The following is a 15,925-nucleotide window of genomic DNA, read 5'->3' as shown; positions in this document are numbered from 1 at the left end:
GAAAAGATTGATTGCAATGGTGCCAGGGATAAGTGTTTTCAGCAATAAGGTTAGAATGGAGAAACTGGAGTTGTTCTCTTTAGTTAAGACTAAGAGAAGATTGAGAGGAAGCTTGATAATGGTATAAAAGATCATAACTGGTTTGGATAGGTTAAATAAAGGGAAGCTATTCCCAGGAGCAGATGGCTCAAGGACAAATTTTGGGCAAAAGATAAAGGCAATGGAAAAAGACACTTGTTTCTCCTTGAAGAGAGTAGTTAAGATCTGGAAATCACTGCCTAAGAAGGGTTCCTTCAAAAGAAAATTAGAAAATATACAACATTTAAACATACTAAATTCTGATGGGGCTCAACAGGCTTTCTCCTCATAAGAGATTCTAGACCAAGGGAATATTATTTCAGAATAAGAGTCATCACTTCTTTAAGACGAAGAGAAGAAATTCTCACAAATCTTTAGAATTGTCTACCCAAGGCACTGTCAATCTGTGAGTTCTCAACCTGGTTAGACATCTAATATATTCAAGCCCAGATAGATATATTCAAGGGTTATGGTGAAAATCAGGCAGGAAAATGTAGCTGAGGTCAAGATCATCACCTTATTTAATAACAGAGCAAGGTTAAGGGGCCATATGGCCTATTCCCATTCCTATTTCTTATAGGTTAGATAGTAACCTGGATTTAAACTGTATCATATTGAAATGTGGCTAATAAAGCATATGGGATCTTGGGATTCATTAATTCAGGCAAAAGTACAAACACTTGGAAGTTATGTTTAACTTGTACAAACCATTAGTTAGACCATGTGGAGTATTATGTCTAATTCTGGACACCACATTTCGAGAAAGATATGGCTACAGGAGACTGTTCAGAGATGGGGGTGGCATGGGTGAGTTTGGTGGTTCATGAAAATGAACGTCATAATATTCAGGTACAAGTAGGGGATAGATACTGTTTTCTTGTTTTATGCATGTGTCCTGAAGTCTGTGTTGCCTCCCTGATACCAGGGTTAATAGTATTTCCTTGAGTTTGGAGGGGAATTTAGAACTTAAGAATCCAGGTGTTCAACTGTAGAATCAAGAAAAGGGTCCAACTTATGATGTACAAGGAGCTCGTATCTAAATTAAGAAGCAATATCGCAAAGGTAATATTCTCTGGATTACTAACTCAGAGACATGCAAATTGATACAGGGTCAAACAGATCACAAAGTTGAATGCATGACTCAAAGAGCATTGTGGAGGAAAAAAATTGTTTTGATTCATGAGACTATAGCCAAGAATTGCGTGGAGAGAGTTGGGATGGATTTCATTTGAATTTGGCTAGCATCAGTGTTCTGGAAAAATGAATAATTAGGTTTGAAGATAAACTAAGGGAAGATCTGATAGGAGAAGGCCGGGGGGCGGGGGGGGGGGGGGGGGGGGGGGGGTGGGGGTGGTGGGTGGTGGGCTGGAAAGAAGCACCTGGAGGAAACCTATGCTATCAAAGGGAGAACATGGAACCTCCACATGGACAGTTTCAGGATTGAATCTGGGTGACTGGAACTGTGAGGCAGCAGCTCTAGGAGCTGCACCACTGCGTCATTTTCATGTTTTTATTTCTAATTATAACAATTTTTGAAGTTTTCAAAAAGCCTCTAAATATGATTTAGAAACAGTTAAAAAAACTTGGACAAGAACAAGGTTTCAGTCCCAACTATGCCTCCTGTCAAAGGCTGTCAGTGTTCTGCAGCAGGGCCTTAGCAGAATACTGCCCAAGGCCTAAACGCCACTGAGGCCTTGCTCCATTTCCTCAACTTGATTAACTCTCAGAATCCAGATAAGTTCTGATGGGCAAAGACTATGGGTGGTGAGATGAATCCACCTTGATTTGACGCAATACATTGTCAACCAAAGCCACAATTTAGAAATAAACAGATCAATGCTATTTACTGTTATTAAATGCATAAAAATAAACTCACCAAGAGGATCAGTCTCTGATAATTCTGTCTCAGCTCCAGTGGACTGTCTGATGGATCTGATCCCAGAATTTCGTACCAGTCTTTTTGAAGAATATTTGAACTCATACTGCTATTGGTGCTTTTCACGTGCACCTATTTGAAATTTTGCTCCCGGGAGAAAAATAACTGTGATAATGGATTTTGGCTCTGTGCATTTAGTCTGTATAATCAGCGTAGAGAAACATGAATGCACCTGAAGTAAATGACATGGAAAAGAATGATAATGAGCAAAATAATAAAAATAGGCTATCATCATTACCAAATACAGTTATAGTTAAGGGAATAGAGGAATGGATTATGGAGGAAAATTACTTCAGGGGATGGCACAGTAGTACAGCAGTTAGCGTTGCTGCCTCTCAGTTCCAAGGACCCAGGTTCAATCCTGATTTTGTCAGTCTTTCAGTTTGCACGTTTTCCCAGTGACTGCGAGTTTCCTTTGTGTGCTGCAGTTTCCTTTAACATTCCAAAGACATTCTGGTAGGTTAACTGGTTACCTTAAATTACCCTGTAGTTGATAGCAAATAGAATTAAAATGGAATTGAGGGATAATAAGTTACAAGGCTACAGGGAGATGAGGGGGGGATTGGCCTAATGGGATTGCTTTCCTGGAAGCCTGTATGAATCCAGTGGACAGAATGGCTTCTTTCTATGTCATTATAAAATAATTAGTCTTTCTTCCAAAATGGTGAAGTTCCCAATTGGTGCAAGAATTCTAATCAGGCCAAGGATCTTCACAAATTCTGTCTTGTTCTCTCTCCACAGATGCTGCCTGACCTGCTGAGTATTTCCAGCATTTTCTGCTTTCTATTTTCATTACGGTTGTTTGAGAGATGCTCTGGTTAGTGGGGTGACTAATGAAAAAGGCAGGCAATAAACAAAAGGTATTTGGAAATACACAAAAGAAAAATGGAGATTTTAATCAAATAAATAATTCAGGTGATTTTTTTAATGACTGATTTTAACGCAGTTTCTGTTTTACGTCCTTTAATTTAGATACATTTATGGTCTGTATAAGCGGTGAAGGAAAGTTACTGGGTTAACAGTCAGGGTTTTGGACCATTGATCCAGAGACACAAGCTCATCAAATCCCACCATGGTAGCTGGAGGCTTTAAATTCAAGTAACTAAATAAGTATGGAATTTGAAATAAAAAGTACTAGATAGTCTTTCATTTCCTGTATAATGTGATATTCATATAGCTACTCCACTCACTTGTCAGTCCCCCTACTAATAGTGATACTGTCATTAGTGGTTCATGGGAGAAATAAGGAACTTATGTTCCCTTGCAAATCTGGACAGTTCTAGTGACTATTCTGCTCACCTTTCAGCAATTATTACTTCATCATCTTCCATGACTTTTGTGTTTAGTTTCTAATTCAACTAAATAGGCAGCAGGTGAATAAAACAAGTTGTAATAGTTAATAAAGTAATTTCATCTGTAGCTCTGATAAAATCAAATGGTGCAAATAGATCCACCAGATTGGATGATGCATATTTAATCTGCAAAATTCAAAGAAATAGTTAATTGTGACATTCACAAATGACATAGGAGGCAGCCATTTAGCTCATCAAATCTATGGCAGGTCTCAGAGCAAATCCATCAATCCCACTTCCTCTAATACCCAACAACCCATTCTCCCTCACATGCCCATCAACTCCACCCCAATTCCCCTATCATTCACCCATTTTAGGGGCAACTTACTGTAGCCTACCAACCAGCACATCTTTGGGAGGAAACTGGAGCACCAATTCAAAACAGTTCTCCTTATCAAAGCTTCCATTTATATAGCACTTGTAATGCAATGAAACATCATTTGGTGTTACCAAGAAAGAATTGATTCTGAGCCGATTTGATGTTTCGTTTGAACCCATTGATACACACACATCTCAAAATTATACCTTGCTATTTACTCAGAATACGATTTGCAATAATTAAAATAAAATGCAGAGTTTTCCTTGAGACAATGGCACTCTTGTTGCAGTCAGAAAACAGAATCAAATGACACTTTAGGATTCTATGTTCTATGATTCTAACACATAATCTCAGATGACATTCCAGGGAAATACTGAGGAATACTGCACTGTCAGGGGAGCCACCTTTGGGTGTAGTACTAACTCAAGAACAGCGCTGGATAAAAAACATACAGAGAGCACAGCAGTGTAGTGGTTAACTTAAGCTTGCAGCCAGAGTTTTGGACCTTGATCCCAAGACAATTTCAAATCCAGTGACAGCAGCGGGAAAACTTAAATTCAAGTTATTGAATTAAATTTGGAATTTAAAAGGAAAACTACCCGTGTGTCATTAAAACCCATTCTGTTCACCAATATCCTGGAGCAAGGAAATCTGCCACCCTTATTTCCCTTACTCGATCTGGCATACATCATAGAACAGTACAGCACAATACAGGCCCTTCGGCCCACAATGTTGTGCTGACCTTTAGACCTCTCCTAAGACTATCTAACCCCTTCCTCCCACATATCCCTCCAGTTTAAATTCCTCCATATGCTTGAATTTGACCAATGTACCTGCCTCCACCACTGCCCCAGACAGCGCATTCCAACCACTCTCTGGGTAGAGACACGAGAGACTACAGATGCAGGAATATGGAGAAACAAACACAAGTGCTGGAGGAACTCAGCAGGTCAGGCAGCATCTGTAGAGAAAGGAATTGTCGACACTTCAGGTCGAAACCCTGCATCAGATGCCATCTCCCCTGCCAGTCCTGATAGAGGATTTCAACCCAAAACTTCAACAATTCATTACCCCACCCCACAGATGCTGCTCGACCCGCTGAGTTCTCCCAGCAGTCCTGATAAAGAGCCTTGACCCGAAACGTCGATTGTTTATTTCCCTCCAATAGATGCTGCCTGAGCTCCTCCAGCATTTTGAGTGTGTTCCTCCAGCAGTTTGTTTGTGGCTGGCAACACATGTGACTCCAGACCTACTGATGCAATGGACTCCTAACCACCTCCTTGGTTCAGGATGAACTGTAAATGATAGAAGTCGCCAGCAATATCCACATCCTTTGAACAAACAGATAACTTTAGAAAAAGGAAATGGGATGGAGAGAAGTTCTGTGCTCCACTGACACACATTGTGGGAGACACAAGAGACTGCAGATGCCGGAATCCAGAGCAACACAGAAGATGCTGGAGGAACTCAGCAGGTCAAGCAGCATCTGTGGAGGGAAATGGACAGTCGACGTTTCGGGTCAAGACACTTCATCTGGACATTGTGGGATCCTGCCATTCAGTAAATAGCTTCCACGTCCATCCGCATGGAAAGGGCGGTTGTATTTCAATAGGAGGTATTTAGGAAGTTAAATCACGGCTTGGTACGGCAACTGCTCTGCTCAGGACCGCAAGAAACTGCAGAGAGTTGCGGACACAACCCAGCACGTCACAGAAACCAGCCTCCCCTCCATGGACTCTGTCTTTACCTCTCCCTGTCTTGGTGAAGCAGCCAGCATAATCAAAGACCCCACCCACCCGGGTCATGCTCCCTTCTCTCCTCTTCCATTTGGAAGAAGATACAGGAGCCTGAGGGCACGTACCACCAGGCTCAAGGATAGCTTCTACCCCACTGTGATAAGACTATTGAACAGTTCCCTTATACAATGAATGGACTATGACCTCACGATCTACCTTGTTGTGACCTTGAACCTTATTGCACTGCACTTTCTCTGTAGCTGTGACACTTCACTCTGAACTGTTGTTTTTACCTGTACTACCTCAATGCACTCTGTACTAACTCAATGTAACTGCACTGTGTAATGAATTGATCTGTACGATCGGTATGCAAGACAAGTTTTTCACTGTACCTCGGTACAAGTTACAATAATAAACCAATACACGGGGGGGGGGGGAAGAAATGTTATGTTATCTTTACGTGCGTTCTGTTGATTCAGCGCCCGCTTACTTCCTCATCCCTCCAACTCCTCGCACGCTAAATGTGGGCAACGCGCGGCAGCTCGGTCCTCGCCATCTCGCTGCAACCTTCCGGCGGCCGGGAACCCGCGGCCCGGCCTCCAACGCTCCAAGGAACCGACTCGTGGATCGGACGAGGATGGGAGACTTCAGAGCGTCAGGCGGCGGGAGGTGACGGCGCCGGAACGCGGGAACGGACGGCGGTTGGAGCGCGGCGGCGGCGGGAACGGCCGTTGGAGCGCGGCGCGCGCCCGGTGCCGTTGGTCCAGCCGGGCAGGGGGCACGTGATCGACCTTCCGCGCTTGCGCAGGCGCACAGCGCTCATGTCCTGGAGGGGTAGGTCAATAGCGAGGGTTGGAGATCGCAGCGGGGTGTGGGAGATGAGGGACGTGTCGTGAGGTGGGGGTGGGGGGCCAGTGTTATTGGGATTTTTTTTCTGACGGGATGTAAGAAAGCAAAGGAATGGAAGAGGTGGTGTGGGGGAAATGGAGCATGGAACGAGGGCAAAGTGGGGCTAGTGGAAAATCAGCAGGGCTGTTGTGAATAGCTGAGCACTGGTATGATGGGCTGAACGGTCTCATTGTGTGGTAGAATTATGGATGGGTATGGACAAGGTGTACAATACCATAGAGAACATGGGAGGCTGGATGAGAATTGACATAGCAGAGGGATCTGGGGGTTCATATCCACAGATCCCTGAAAGTTGCCTCACAGGTGGATAGGGTAGTTAAGAAAGCTTATGGGATGTTAGCATTCATAAGTCGTGGGATCGAGTTTAAGAGCCGCGAGGTAATGATGCAGCTCTACAAAACTCTGGTTAGACCACACTTAGAGTACTGTGTCCAATTCTGGTCACCTCATTATAGGAAGGATGTGGAAGCATTGGCAAGGGTGCAGAGGAGATTTACCAGGATGCTGCCTGGTTTAGAGAGTATGCATTATGAGGAGAGACTAAGGGAGCTAGGGCTTTACCCTTTGGAGAGAAGGAGGATGAGAAGAGACGTGATAGAGGTGTAGAAAATATTAAGAGGAATAGATAGAGTGGACAGCCAGCGCCTCTTTCCCAAGGCACCAATGCTCAATACAAGAGAGCATAGCTTTAAAATAATGGGTGGGAAGTTCACGGGAGATATTAGAGGAAGGTTCTTTACCCAGAGAGTGGTTGGGGCGTGGAATGTGCTAGCTGGGGTGGTGGTGGAGGTGGGTACATTGGTCAAATTCAAGAGATTGCTAGATAAGCATATGGAGGAATTTAGAGTAGAGGGATATGTGGTAGGAAGGGCTTAGATAGTCTTAGCGAGGTTTAAAGGTCGGCACAACATTGTGGGCCAAAGGGCCTGTATTTTGCTGTACTGTTCTATGATTCTGTGATTGGGTTGGGAACTGTCTGGACAATGTTAAGAGGGAATAGTAAGGAAGTGAGATAACTGGATAGATCTTTCACAGAGCAACAAACAATCTGCTGGAGAAAGGGGGTTTTAACCCGAAATGTTGACAATTCCTTTTCTCCCCACAGATGCTGCTCGACCCGCTGAGTTCCTCCAGCAGATTGTTTGTTGCTTCAGATTCCAGCATCTGCAGTCTCTTGTGTCTCCAGATCTTGAACAGAATTGCCAAAGGCGTGATTGGTTGAATATCTTCTTTTGTTGTGTGATTCTAGGATGTGAGAAGAGGAGAGGCAGTTCAAGATCTGCTGCATACCTAGGAATAGAGTATGGAATGGGCTTGGAATCGAGGGTTTTGTTTGGAGATGAGATTGTGCATGGGTTGAGGTTAAGAGGGTGTATCATTAGGCAGGAGGTATGGTACAGGGAGTTTAAGGTTAGGAGATGGGGTTTGGAGGACTTTTTGGCAGGAAGGTTGAATTTACTGGATAGAGGGTGGGAAGAACACATACAGGCTGTCCCCAGGTTATGAACGCCCAACTTGCAGACACCCCTAAACATGAACAAGCTCCCATAATATTAAATTGAAAAGTCCGATGTATGTACAAACATTGGTTCCAAGGAATGACAGTACTAGTTTCCCCTTGCTCTCCACTTTCAGTAAGTGTTTTTTTCTTATCAGTCTTATGTGTTCTTGATGCCATTCATTATGATACTGTGGAAGTATGGTTACCATATCAAATGATTTTTGTATATTTTCCGACTTAAGAGAAAAATCGACTAAAGGACGCCTGTAAAAATGGAACCCGTTTGTTCCTGGGTATGGCCTGTACTAGTTTAAGAAAGTGTTCAGGAGAGGGGGGTGTCAGGTGTGGGTTGATGATAGAAGAATAACCATGCATGTAACGGATAGGAGAAACAGGATAGCTTGTAAACATGAAGCATTGGGAAGGCGAAGAGGGATAAAGGATGTGGTAGGGAATGAGAACGAGGTAATGTTCAGGGAAATGGGACCACAGTGTAGTTCATGGCAATTTTTTTAATGTCAGTTTATTGAAAATATTATTGGCTGCTATGTTCACGCCATATCTAACAGAAATGGAAAAATACGATCTATATTACTTAAAAAAGGTAAAAACTTCATCTGTTCGACTTACTTCCACCTAGATGGAAAAATAGAGATAGGTTTTACTGTAGTCCTTAAGTTATTAATTCAAATTAATCAAGATTTAGTACTAATCTGCCCAGTCTCCTGATCATATATTTTAATGAAAATCTTTGTTTTGGTAAGACTTTTTACTTTCCCTTTGAATAATTTCCATAGTACTGATATCAAAAACTTTGCAATAGTACAAACTGCTTCCTGATTTAATTAGAATGATCCCTGCTCTGGATTATTTCACATAGCTGTCCTTATAGCAAGCACATTGTTTACACCTAACCCCAAAGTGCTATAACAAAATTTGTGGGAAATTACCTCCTTGTGGCTGTTACCTTGCTAGTCCATAGTCCAATGACTGCAGTTCAAACAAAAAATGAGATAGAACATTTTCTGCCAGCTTGTGTGAAAATAAAGTATGTTACATAACAGAAATCTTCTCATTTATTTATCAAACAACAATTACTCATACTTAACTTGGAAAAAGATACCTTTTCAGAATCAGATTTATTATCACTGATTTAAATGACATGAAATTTGTTGTTTTGCAGTAGCAGTACAGTGCAAAGATCTAAAATGACTGTAAATTACCAAAATAAATAAATAGTGCAAAAAGAAGGAATAACGAGGTAGTGTTCATGGGTTTATGGACCATTCAGGAATCTAGAGAAACAAAGGTTTGCCGATGCTGGAATATCTAGATGAAAAACACTATTCTGCTGGAGGAACTCAGCAGGCCAGGCAGCTTCCGTGGAGAAAAGCAGACGGTCAGTGTTTCAGGTCAGGACCCTTCTTCACGACTTTAGGAAAAGGGGAAGCCCAATATTATAGGAGGGAAAAGCAGTGCAGTGATAGGTGGACAAAAGAGGGGAGGCGGGGTGGGCACAAAGTGGTGATAGGTAGATGCAGGTAAGTGATAGTGATAGGCAGGTACGAGGGAGGAGGGGAGAGCAGATCCACCAGGGGATGGGTCAAAGGAATCTGATGGAAGAGAGGAAGAAGCTGTTTCTGAATCGTTGAGTGTTTTCAGTTACAGAATGCATTGTTGTCGTGTCTCAATGGAAACTGTTTGAAAAATCACACAAGTATTCTCAAGAATATCTGACAAATGTTTGCATCCTGGTCATGTGAATTTTAAATAAAGTTCTGGTTTAAAGTGCTAATAGAGACATTTCAAAAGCAGCAGAATTTTATATATTTTGAATAGGCTAGTAATTTCTCCATGGTACATATCTAGAAGTCTGGCAAAATAACAGTCATGTGTATTAATTTTATTTGTTGATTGTGGCAAATGTAGTTTTTTGAAGGCAGAAACAAAGACAATCCCTGTTTATAGCAGTAATGAAAATTTCCCAAAAATATGTATTTACCTATTTGATATGATACTCCATTGAGTTTGCCAGATTTTTTTTGCATCATAATTTCATTTCAACTATCCAACTGTAGGCACAAATCACTTGTAATGGAACTTCTGTCTGCATTCATAGTATTAATTCTGGTGTTTCCCAGCGTTACATCCTTGGAATAACAACAGAAAATGCTGGAAGGCTGCACCTCTGAAAAGAGAAACAGAATTTATGGTTCATATCAAAGACTGTCAGAACGATATATCCTTCATCCCTTCCAATTTCTCATTTTAATGCTGTTCTTTGACAGAAAGCATAGCATCAATTTTCACGTATACAGTAACAACATCCCGCTTTGTATCACCCCACCTCTTTGGACATATTACATTTTCTAGATTGTGGGGAGTCGCCTGTAGCAGTTAATACCAATAATCTACTTACCAATGCCCAGTTTCAGTTTTGGCAGGACCACACAGATCCAGAACTTATCATTGTCTTGGTCCAAACAAGGACCAGCCATACTTTTGAACCTGAGTTTCAAGGGATATTTCTTTACACTTCTTTTGTTAGATGGCAAAGGAAGGAACAGTAGGAATTTGAGGCATCAAAGGCAGCAAGGAGGGATAGAGGGATTCATCACCCAAGAACTTATCTACCCAACTTTACAGGGACACTTGCTCATAGTAGAATTCTCTGAGGAGCAATATCTACATGTGCTAGGCTTCACCAATGTAGCCTCACCAAGATTTGTGATATCCTGTGATGTCAAATATGCATCAAGACAGATTTTTAGATGACTAGCAGAAATGGCCAGTTCTGACACAAAGAAAGAAAGTGGGAGTTACCTAAAGTTAGGGAATTTGAAGCAACAATCTGCTGAAGGAATTCAGCGGGTTGAGCAGCATCTGTTGGGGAAAAGGAATTATCGACATTTCAAGAAACGTTGCATCAGGATCTGAAACGCTAAGCAATTCCTCTCCCCCCACAGATGCTACTCAATCTGCTGAGTTCCTCCAGTAGATTGTTTGTTTCTCCAGATTCCAGCATCTTCAGTCTCTTGTGTCTCCATTTTAGAGAATTTGATTGAGTTTGGAAAGCTGCAGTATTCCCAGAAGGAAGATAAGGTAGAGCACTTAGATTGGTATTGGTATTGGTTTATTATTGTCACTTGTACCGAGATACAGTGAAAAACTTGTCTTGCATACTGATCGTACAGGTCAATTCATTACACAGTGCAGTTACATTGAGTTAGTACAGAGTGCATTGATGTAGTACAGGTTAAAAACAATAACAGTACAGTGTAAAGTGTCACAGCTACAGAGAAAGTGCAGTGCAGTAAGGTGCAAGGTCACAACAAGGTAGATCGTGAGGTCATAGTCCATCTCATTGTATAATGGAACCGTTCAATAGTCTTATAACAGTGGAGTAAAAGCTGTCCTTAAGTATGGTGGTACGTGCCCTCAGGCTCCTGTATCTACTACCTGATGGAAGAGGAGAGAAGAGAGAGTGGCCCAGGTGTGTGGTGTCTTTGATTATGCTGGCTGCTTCACCAAAACGAGAGGTAAAGACAGAGTCTAAGGAGGGGAGGCTGGTGTCCGTGATGCACTGGGCTGCATCCACAACTCTCTGCAGTTTCTTGTGGTCCTGGGCAGAGCAGTTGCCATACCAAGCCGTGATAATCCAGATAGGATGCTTTCTATGGTGCATCGGTAAAAGTTGGTAGAGTCATAGAGGACAAACCAAATTTCTTTAGCCTCCTGAGGAAGTAGAGGTGCTGGTGAGCTTTCTTCACCGTGGCATCTATGTGATTTGACCAGGACAGGCTGTTGGTGATGTTCACTCCCAGGAACTTGAAGGTCTCAACCTTCTTGACCTCAGCATCATTGATGTAGAGAAGTGCATGTACACCGCCCCCTTTCCTGAAGTTAATAACCAGATCTTTTGTTGACGTTGAGATTTATATAATCCTTCTCATGACATTACAAAAACTTGCACTACATAATATCTTTTGGAGTCTTGGAGACCAAAGCACTAATGTACTTCTAAATATTTATTTTTGTAATGGCAAATACACAGAAGCTAATTTGCATGGTAGGGCCCCTCCCACAAGCAGTGATAATAGTAAGGCTGACTGTCTTCTGTGAAGTTGATAAAGATAAAACATTGGTTAAGGGCAGCAAGGATTGCATTCCTATTCTTTAAAACTGCTATGGGATCTTTTTCTACTATCTGAGGCAGCAACAGAACATAGCATTAATGTATAATCCAGTTAGAATGCTTACACCTCCAACAATATAACTCCCTTAGTACTCCACTGGAGTATTAGCTTGATTTTTATGTTTGATTCTCATGAATGTGAACACTCAACCTTCTGCATCAAAGATATGAATGCTACCAAATGAGCTGTGGCTGACATATGGAGATCTCAAAGTGCTTCAGAATGAATGAAGTCCTTTTGTAAGATCAATTATTTGTAATTACAGAGAAGCACAGCAGCCAATTTAATGCAAAGTTGGGTCCCAGAGACAACAATAAGAGAAATGCACAATCAAATTATTTTACTCACTTTAGTTGATAAATAAATGTGGGCAAAGATACTGGAAGAAATCTCCTGCTGTTCTTCAAAGAGTAGTATGAGTTATTTAAGATCTGCCTGGGGAAGAATTTCTTCTTGCAGAGGCTTTTGAGTCTTTGAACTCATTGTGACAGGGAAGTGTGAGGACAGAGAACTAGTATGTATCTGAAGCTGAGACAGGTAGATTTATAATAAGGGAATCAAGTGAAGAGCAGGCAAGTGGACTTGAGGAATGTCAAATCAGCCATGATCCTATTGAGGGGCTGAATGGCTAATTCTTGTTTCCATATATTATAGTCTTATACCTGGGGGTTGATGGGACTTAAATCATATCTGAAAAACATCTCTGACAAGACAGCATTCCCCAAGTGATACACTGATTATTAAACTTCCAGGATCGTGGCTTGAACTCACAACTAGAGATTTGCTCAAGTATAAAATTAAATCCTAATCCAACTACCACTATTCCAAACCTGATTCAAGCTCTTAGCAGTGTGGAGGAACAGAGGGATCTTGGGATCCACGTCCATAGATCCCTCAAGGTTGCCGTGCAGGTCGATAGGGTTGTTAAGAAGGCGTATGGAGTGTTGGCCTTCATTAGTCAGGGTATTGAGTTCAAGAGCCATGAGGTGATGTTGCAGCTCTATAGAACTCTGGTTAGACCACACTTGGAGTATTGTGTTCAGTTCTGGTCGCCTCATTATAGGAAGGATGTGGAAGCTTTAGAGAGGGTGCAGAGGAGATTTACCAGGATGTTGCCTGAATTGGAGAGCATGTCTTATGATGATAGGTTGAGTAAGCTAGGGCTTTTCTCTTTAGAGAGAAGGAGGGTGACTTGATAGAGGTGTACAAGATAATAGGAGGAATAGATTGAGTGAACAGTCAGAGACTTTTTCCCAGGGCGACAATGGCTAACACGAGGGGACATAATTTTAATGTGATTGGAGGAAGGTATAAGGGGGATGTCAGGGGTAAGTTTTTTACACAGAGAATGGTGGGTGTGTGGAACACACTGCTTGCTGAGGTTGTGGGGGCAGATACATTAGGGACATTTAAGAGACTCTTAGATAGACATATGAATGATAGAGAAATGGGGGGGCCATGTGGGAGGGAAGGGTTAGATAGGTATTAGAGCAGGATAAAATGTTGGCACAACATTGTGGGCCGAAGAGCCTGTACTGCGCTGTAATATTCTAAGTAGTTATATTTTTCCATACCTGACCCGATCTGCCCATTGCCCTTAATATAACAATGTCAAACATGCTCTTGATCTCTTTGAAGATGAAAGACCAATTATTAATCGAGAACAAAGGACAAACGCAGTAATGCTAAGAAAATCGTGGATGAAGTACTGATCTAGGCTGGCATGTTAAGGCCAAATTGCTACTGAATTCCCAGTACTGAATGCAGGTTCTCGACTATCCCTCTGCCTCCACAGCTGCTGCCTGACCTGCTTAGTTCCTCCAGTAGTGTGTTTTTAGCTCCCAATACTGAATTGAAATGTTTCATCACAATATAAACCTAACCCAATCTGAACCCGACAAATATGGTTAGATCTCACAGGTCTTGAACCTAGCAGTTAATCTGTACACACAACCACAGTCCTTGAATCTAAAATACCACTTCTGAGAAAAGACTTGAGACTCCAAAGTGGCCTGATGACTCACTGAGAAAAAGTATTCAGCTACATTTGTCTCTCAGCCTCTGCTTTATTTATTTTCCTGTCTTGCAACCCTGTGACAGGTTGAGGCCATCATTTCTGACCATGATGTCACTGGAACAGAACTTTATGACATCACGGCAGATAGAGACTACATAAATTATATGTACCCAGATTTCTTTTAGTGAGCAGTTGAACAAAATAAACAGGCCATGAAGAAGCACTCCAAAAAAAGGTAAGTATTAAAATATATACTATTACAGCATTTAAGAAATGTTGTAAATGACACCATTAAAGCCCGCAAACCAGTTCAGAAGTAATTTCACAAGTTTAGTTATGTTGATTCCTGAAAACATTCCTGTGGGAGTCAAAGATCCTGAAAATAACAGAAGAAGAATTCAAAGCAAGGGGGAAATGAGGAAGGTGCAATGTTATATGTGCATTGGTTTATGGTAATCTCCTTATATCTCGGTTTGGTGTTGGCATGATGCAGACTTGCCTGATCCAAACTAAATTTGACGTTATAGAGCCAGAGACCTACCTGGGTTCAATCCTGACTTCAAGTGCTATCCATGTGGAGTTTGCACATGCTCCCTGCAACTGCATGACTTTCCTCTGCGTGCTCCAGTTAAAAGAGTCATAGAGCTGTACAGGTCCTTCCGCCAACTGTATCTATGCAGATCATTATGCAATAATTCCATATCCTTTTATGCCCTGCTCATTCAAGTACCTGTCAAGATGCTTCTTAAATGTTGTTACTGTTCCTGCCTCCACCACCTCTTCTGGCAGCTCATTCCAGACACCTTATCTTATATCTTATAACTACTCTTTGTGTGAAAAATTTACCCATCAGATCCCTTTAAACCACCTCCCTCTTACCTTACACCCTCTTGCTTTAGACACCCAACCATAGGAGACAGACACTGGCTTTTTACCCAATCTATGCCTCTCATAATTTTATATATATATCTATCATCCCATCTCTAAGCCTCCTTTGCTCCAGGGAAAAAAGACCTAGCCTATCCAATCTCTCCTGATAACTCAAGCCCTCTAATCCAGGCAACATCCTGGTGAATGTTTCCTGCACCCACTAAATCACATCTTTCCTATAGTATGGCGACCAGACTGCATACAATACTCCAAAAGCAGTCTTACCAACGTTTTGTACAGCTGTAACATGATGTCCTGTCTCTCTTGCGGGCTGTCCCCAGAACACACTACGCAAAAGATGCATTTCACTGTGTGTTTCGATATACATGTGACTAATAAAGATATTTTATCGTACTGATTGCCTTGGCTGATAAAGGCAAGCATGCCATATGCCTTCCTCACCACCCTGTCTCCCTGCATTCCAGTTTTTAGTGAACAATATACTTGTACATCAAGGTCTCTCTGTTCAACAACACTCCCCATGGCCCAGCCATTCACTATCTATCTTCTTTCCTGGCGCAACTTTCCAAAATGCATAACGTCACACTTTTCCAAGTTAAATTCCATCTGCCATTCCCTTGCCCACTTCCCCAGTTGATCAATATCCTGCTGTAACTCTAGACAACCTTCTTCACTGTTCACTCTGCCACTAATTTTGATGTTATCCGCAAACATAATAATCATATCACCTATATTCTCATCTGAATCATTAATATATATGACAAACAACAGTGGACCCAGCACCAATCCCTGCAGCACACCACTGGTCACAGGTCTTCATTCTGAAAAACAACCCTCCACTACCACCCACTGCCATCCACCACCAAGCCAATTTTGTATCCATTTTGCTGCCACACCCTGAATCCTATGTGTTCTAATGTTCTGGACCAGCTTACCATGCAGAACGTTGTCAAAGATCTTGCTAAATTCCATGTAAGACAACATCTATAC

The 15,925-nt window shown here is 41.9% G+C and overlaps 2 protein-coding genes across 8 annotated transcripts in view; one reads left to right on the top strand and one right to left on the bottom strand.

Annotated features, from left to right (window-relative positions):
* dnajc24 (DnaJ (Hsp40) homolog, subfamily C, member 24) overlaps positions 1–6,208 on the bottom strand; it is a 56,241-nt gene extending 50,033 nt beyond the window's left edge. The window contains exons 1-3 of one of the 6 annotated variants that reach the window (XM_052029197.1): positions 5,882–6,208; positions 2,306–2,446; positions 1,955–2,186 (exon numbers count right to left, since the gene is read on the bottom strand). In XM_052029197.1, coding sequence (XP_051885157.1) covers positions 1,955–2,059 — 105 coding nt within the window. In that variant the 5' untranslated portion in view covers positions 2,060–2,186; positions 2,306–2,446; positions 5,882–6,208. Of the gene's footprint in view, positions 1–1,954; positions 2,187–2,305; positions 2,447–3,313; positions 3,441–5,881 lie in introns of those variants that run through there. The other 5 variants (XM_052029199.1, XM_052029200.1, XM_052029196.1 and 2 more) reach the window with 5 other exon arrangements.
* LOC127577714 (uncharacterized) overlaps positions 5,943–15,925 on the top strand; it is a 50,999-nt gene continuing 41,016 nt past the window's right edge. Inside the window, exons 1-2 of one of the 2 annotated variants that reach the window (XR_007957432.1) lie at positions 5,943–6,255; positions 7,436–7,964. Coding sequence is in view for 1 of the 2 variants with exons in the window: in XM_052029195.1 (XP_051885155.1) it covers positions 5,943–6,255; positions 7,436–7,836 (714 nt within the window). In the remaining variant the exon portion in view is untranslated. Of the gene's footprint in view, positions 6,256–7,435; positions 8,942–15,925 lie in introns of those variants that run through there. The other variant, XM_052029195.1, reaches the window with a different exon arrangement.

The sequence above is a fragment of the Pristis pectinata genome, chromosome 14 (genome assembly GCF_009764475.1).
Source record: "Pristis pectinata isolate sPriPec2 chromosome 14, sPriPec2.1.pri, whole genome shotgun sequence".
Classification (NCBI taxonomy): Eukaryota; Metazoa; Chordata; class Chondrichthyes; order Rhinopristiformes; family Pristidae; genus Pristis; species Pristis pectinata.
Note: the sequence above shows the minus strand (reverse complement) of the source record. Positions and strands in the feature narration are given on the sequence as shown.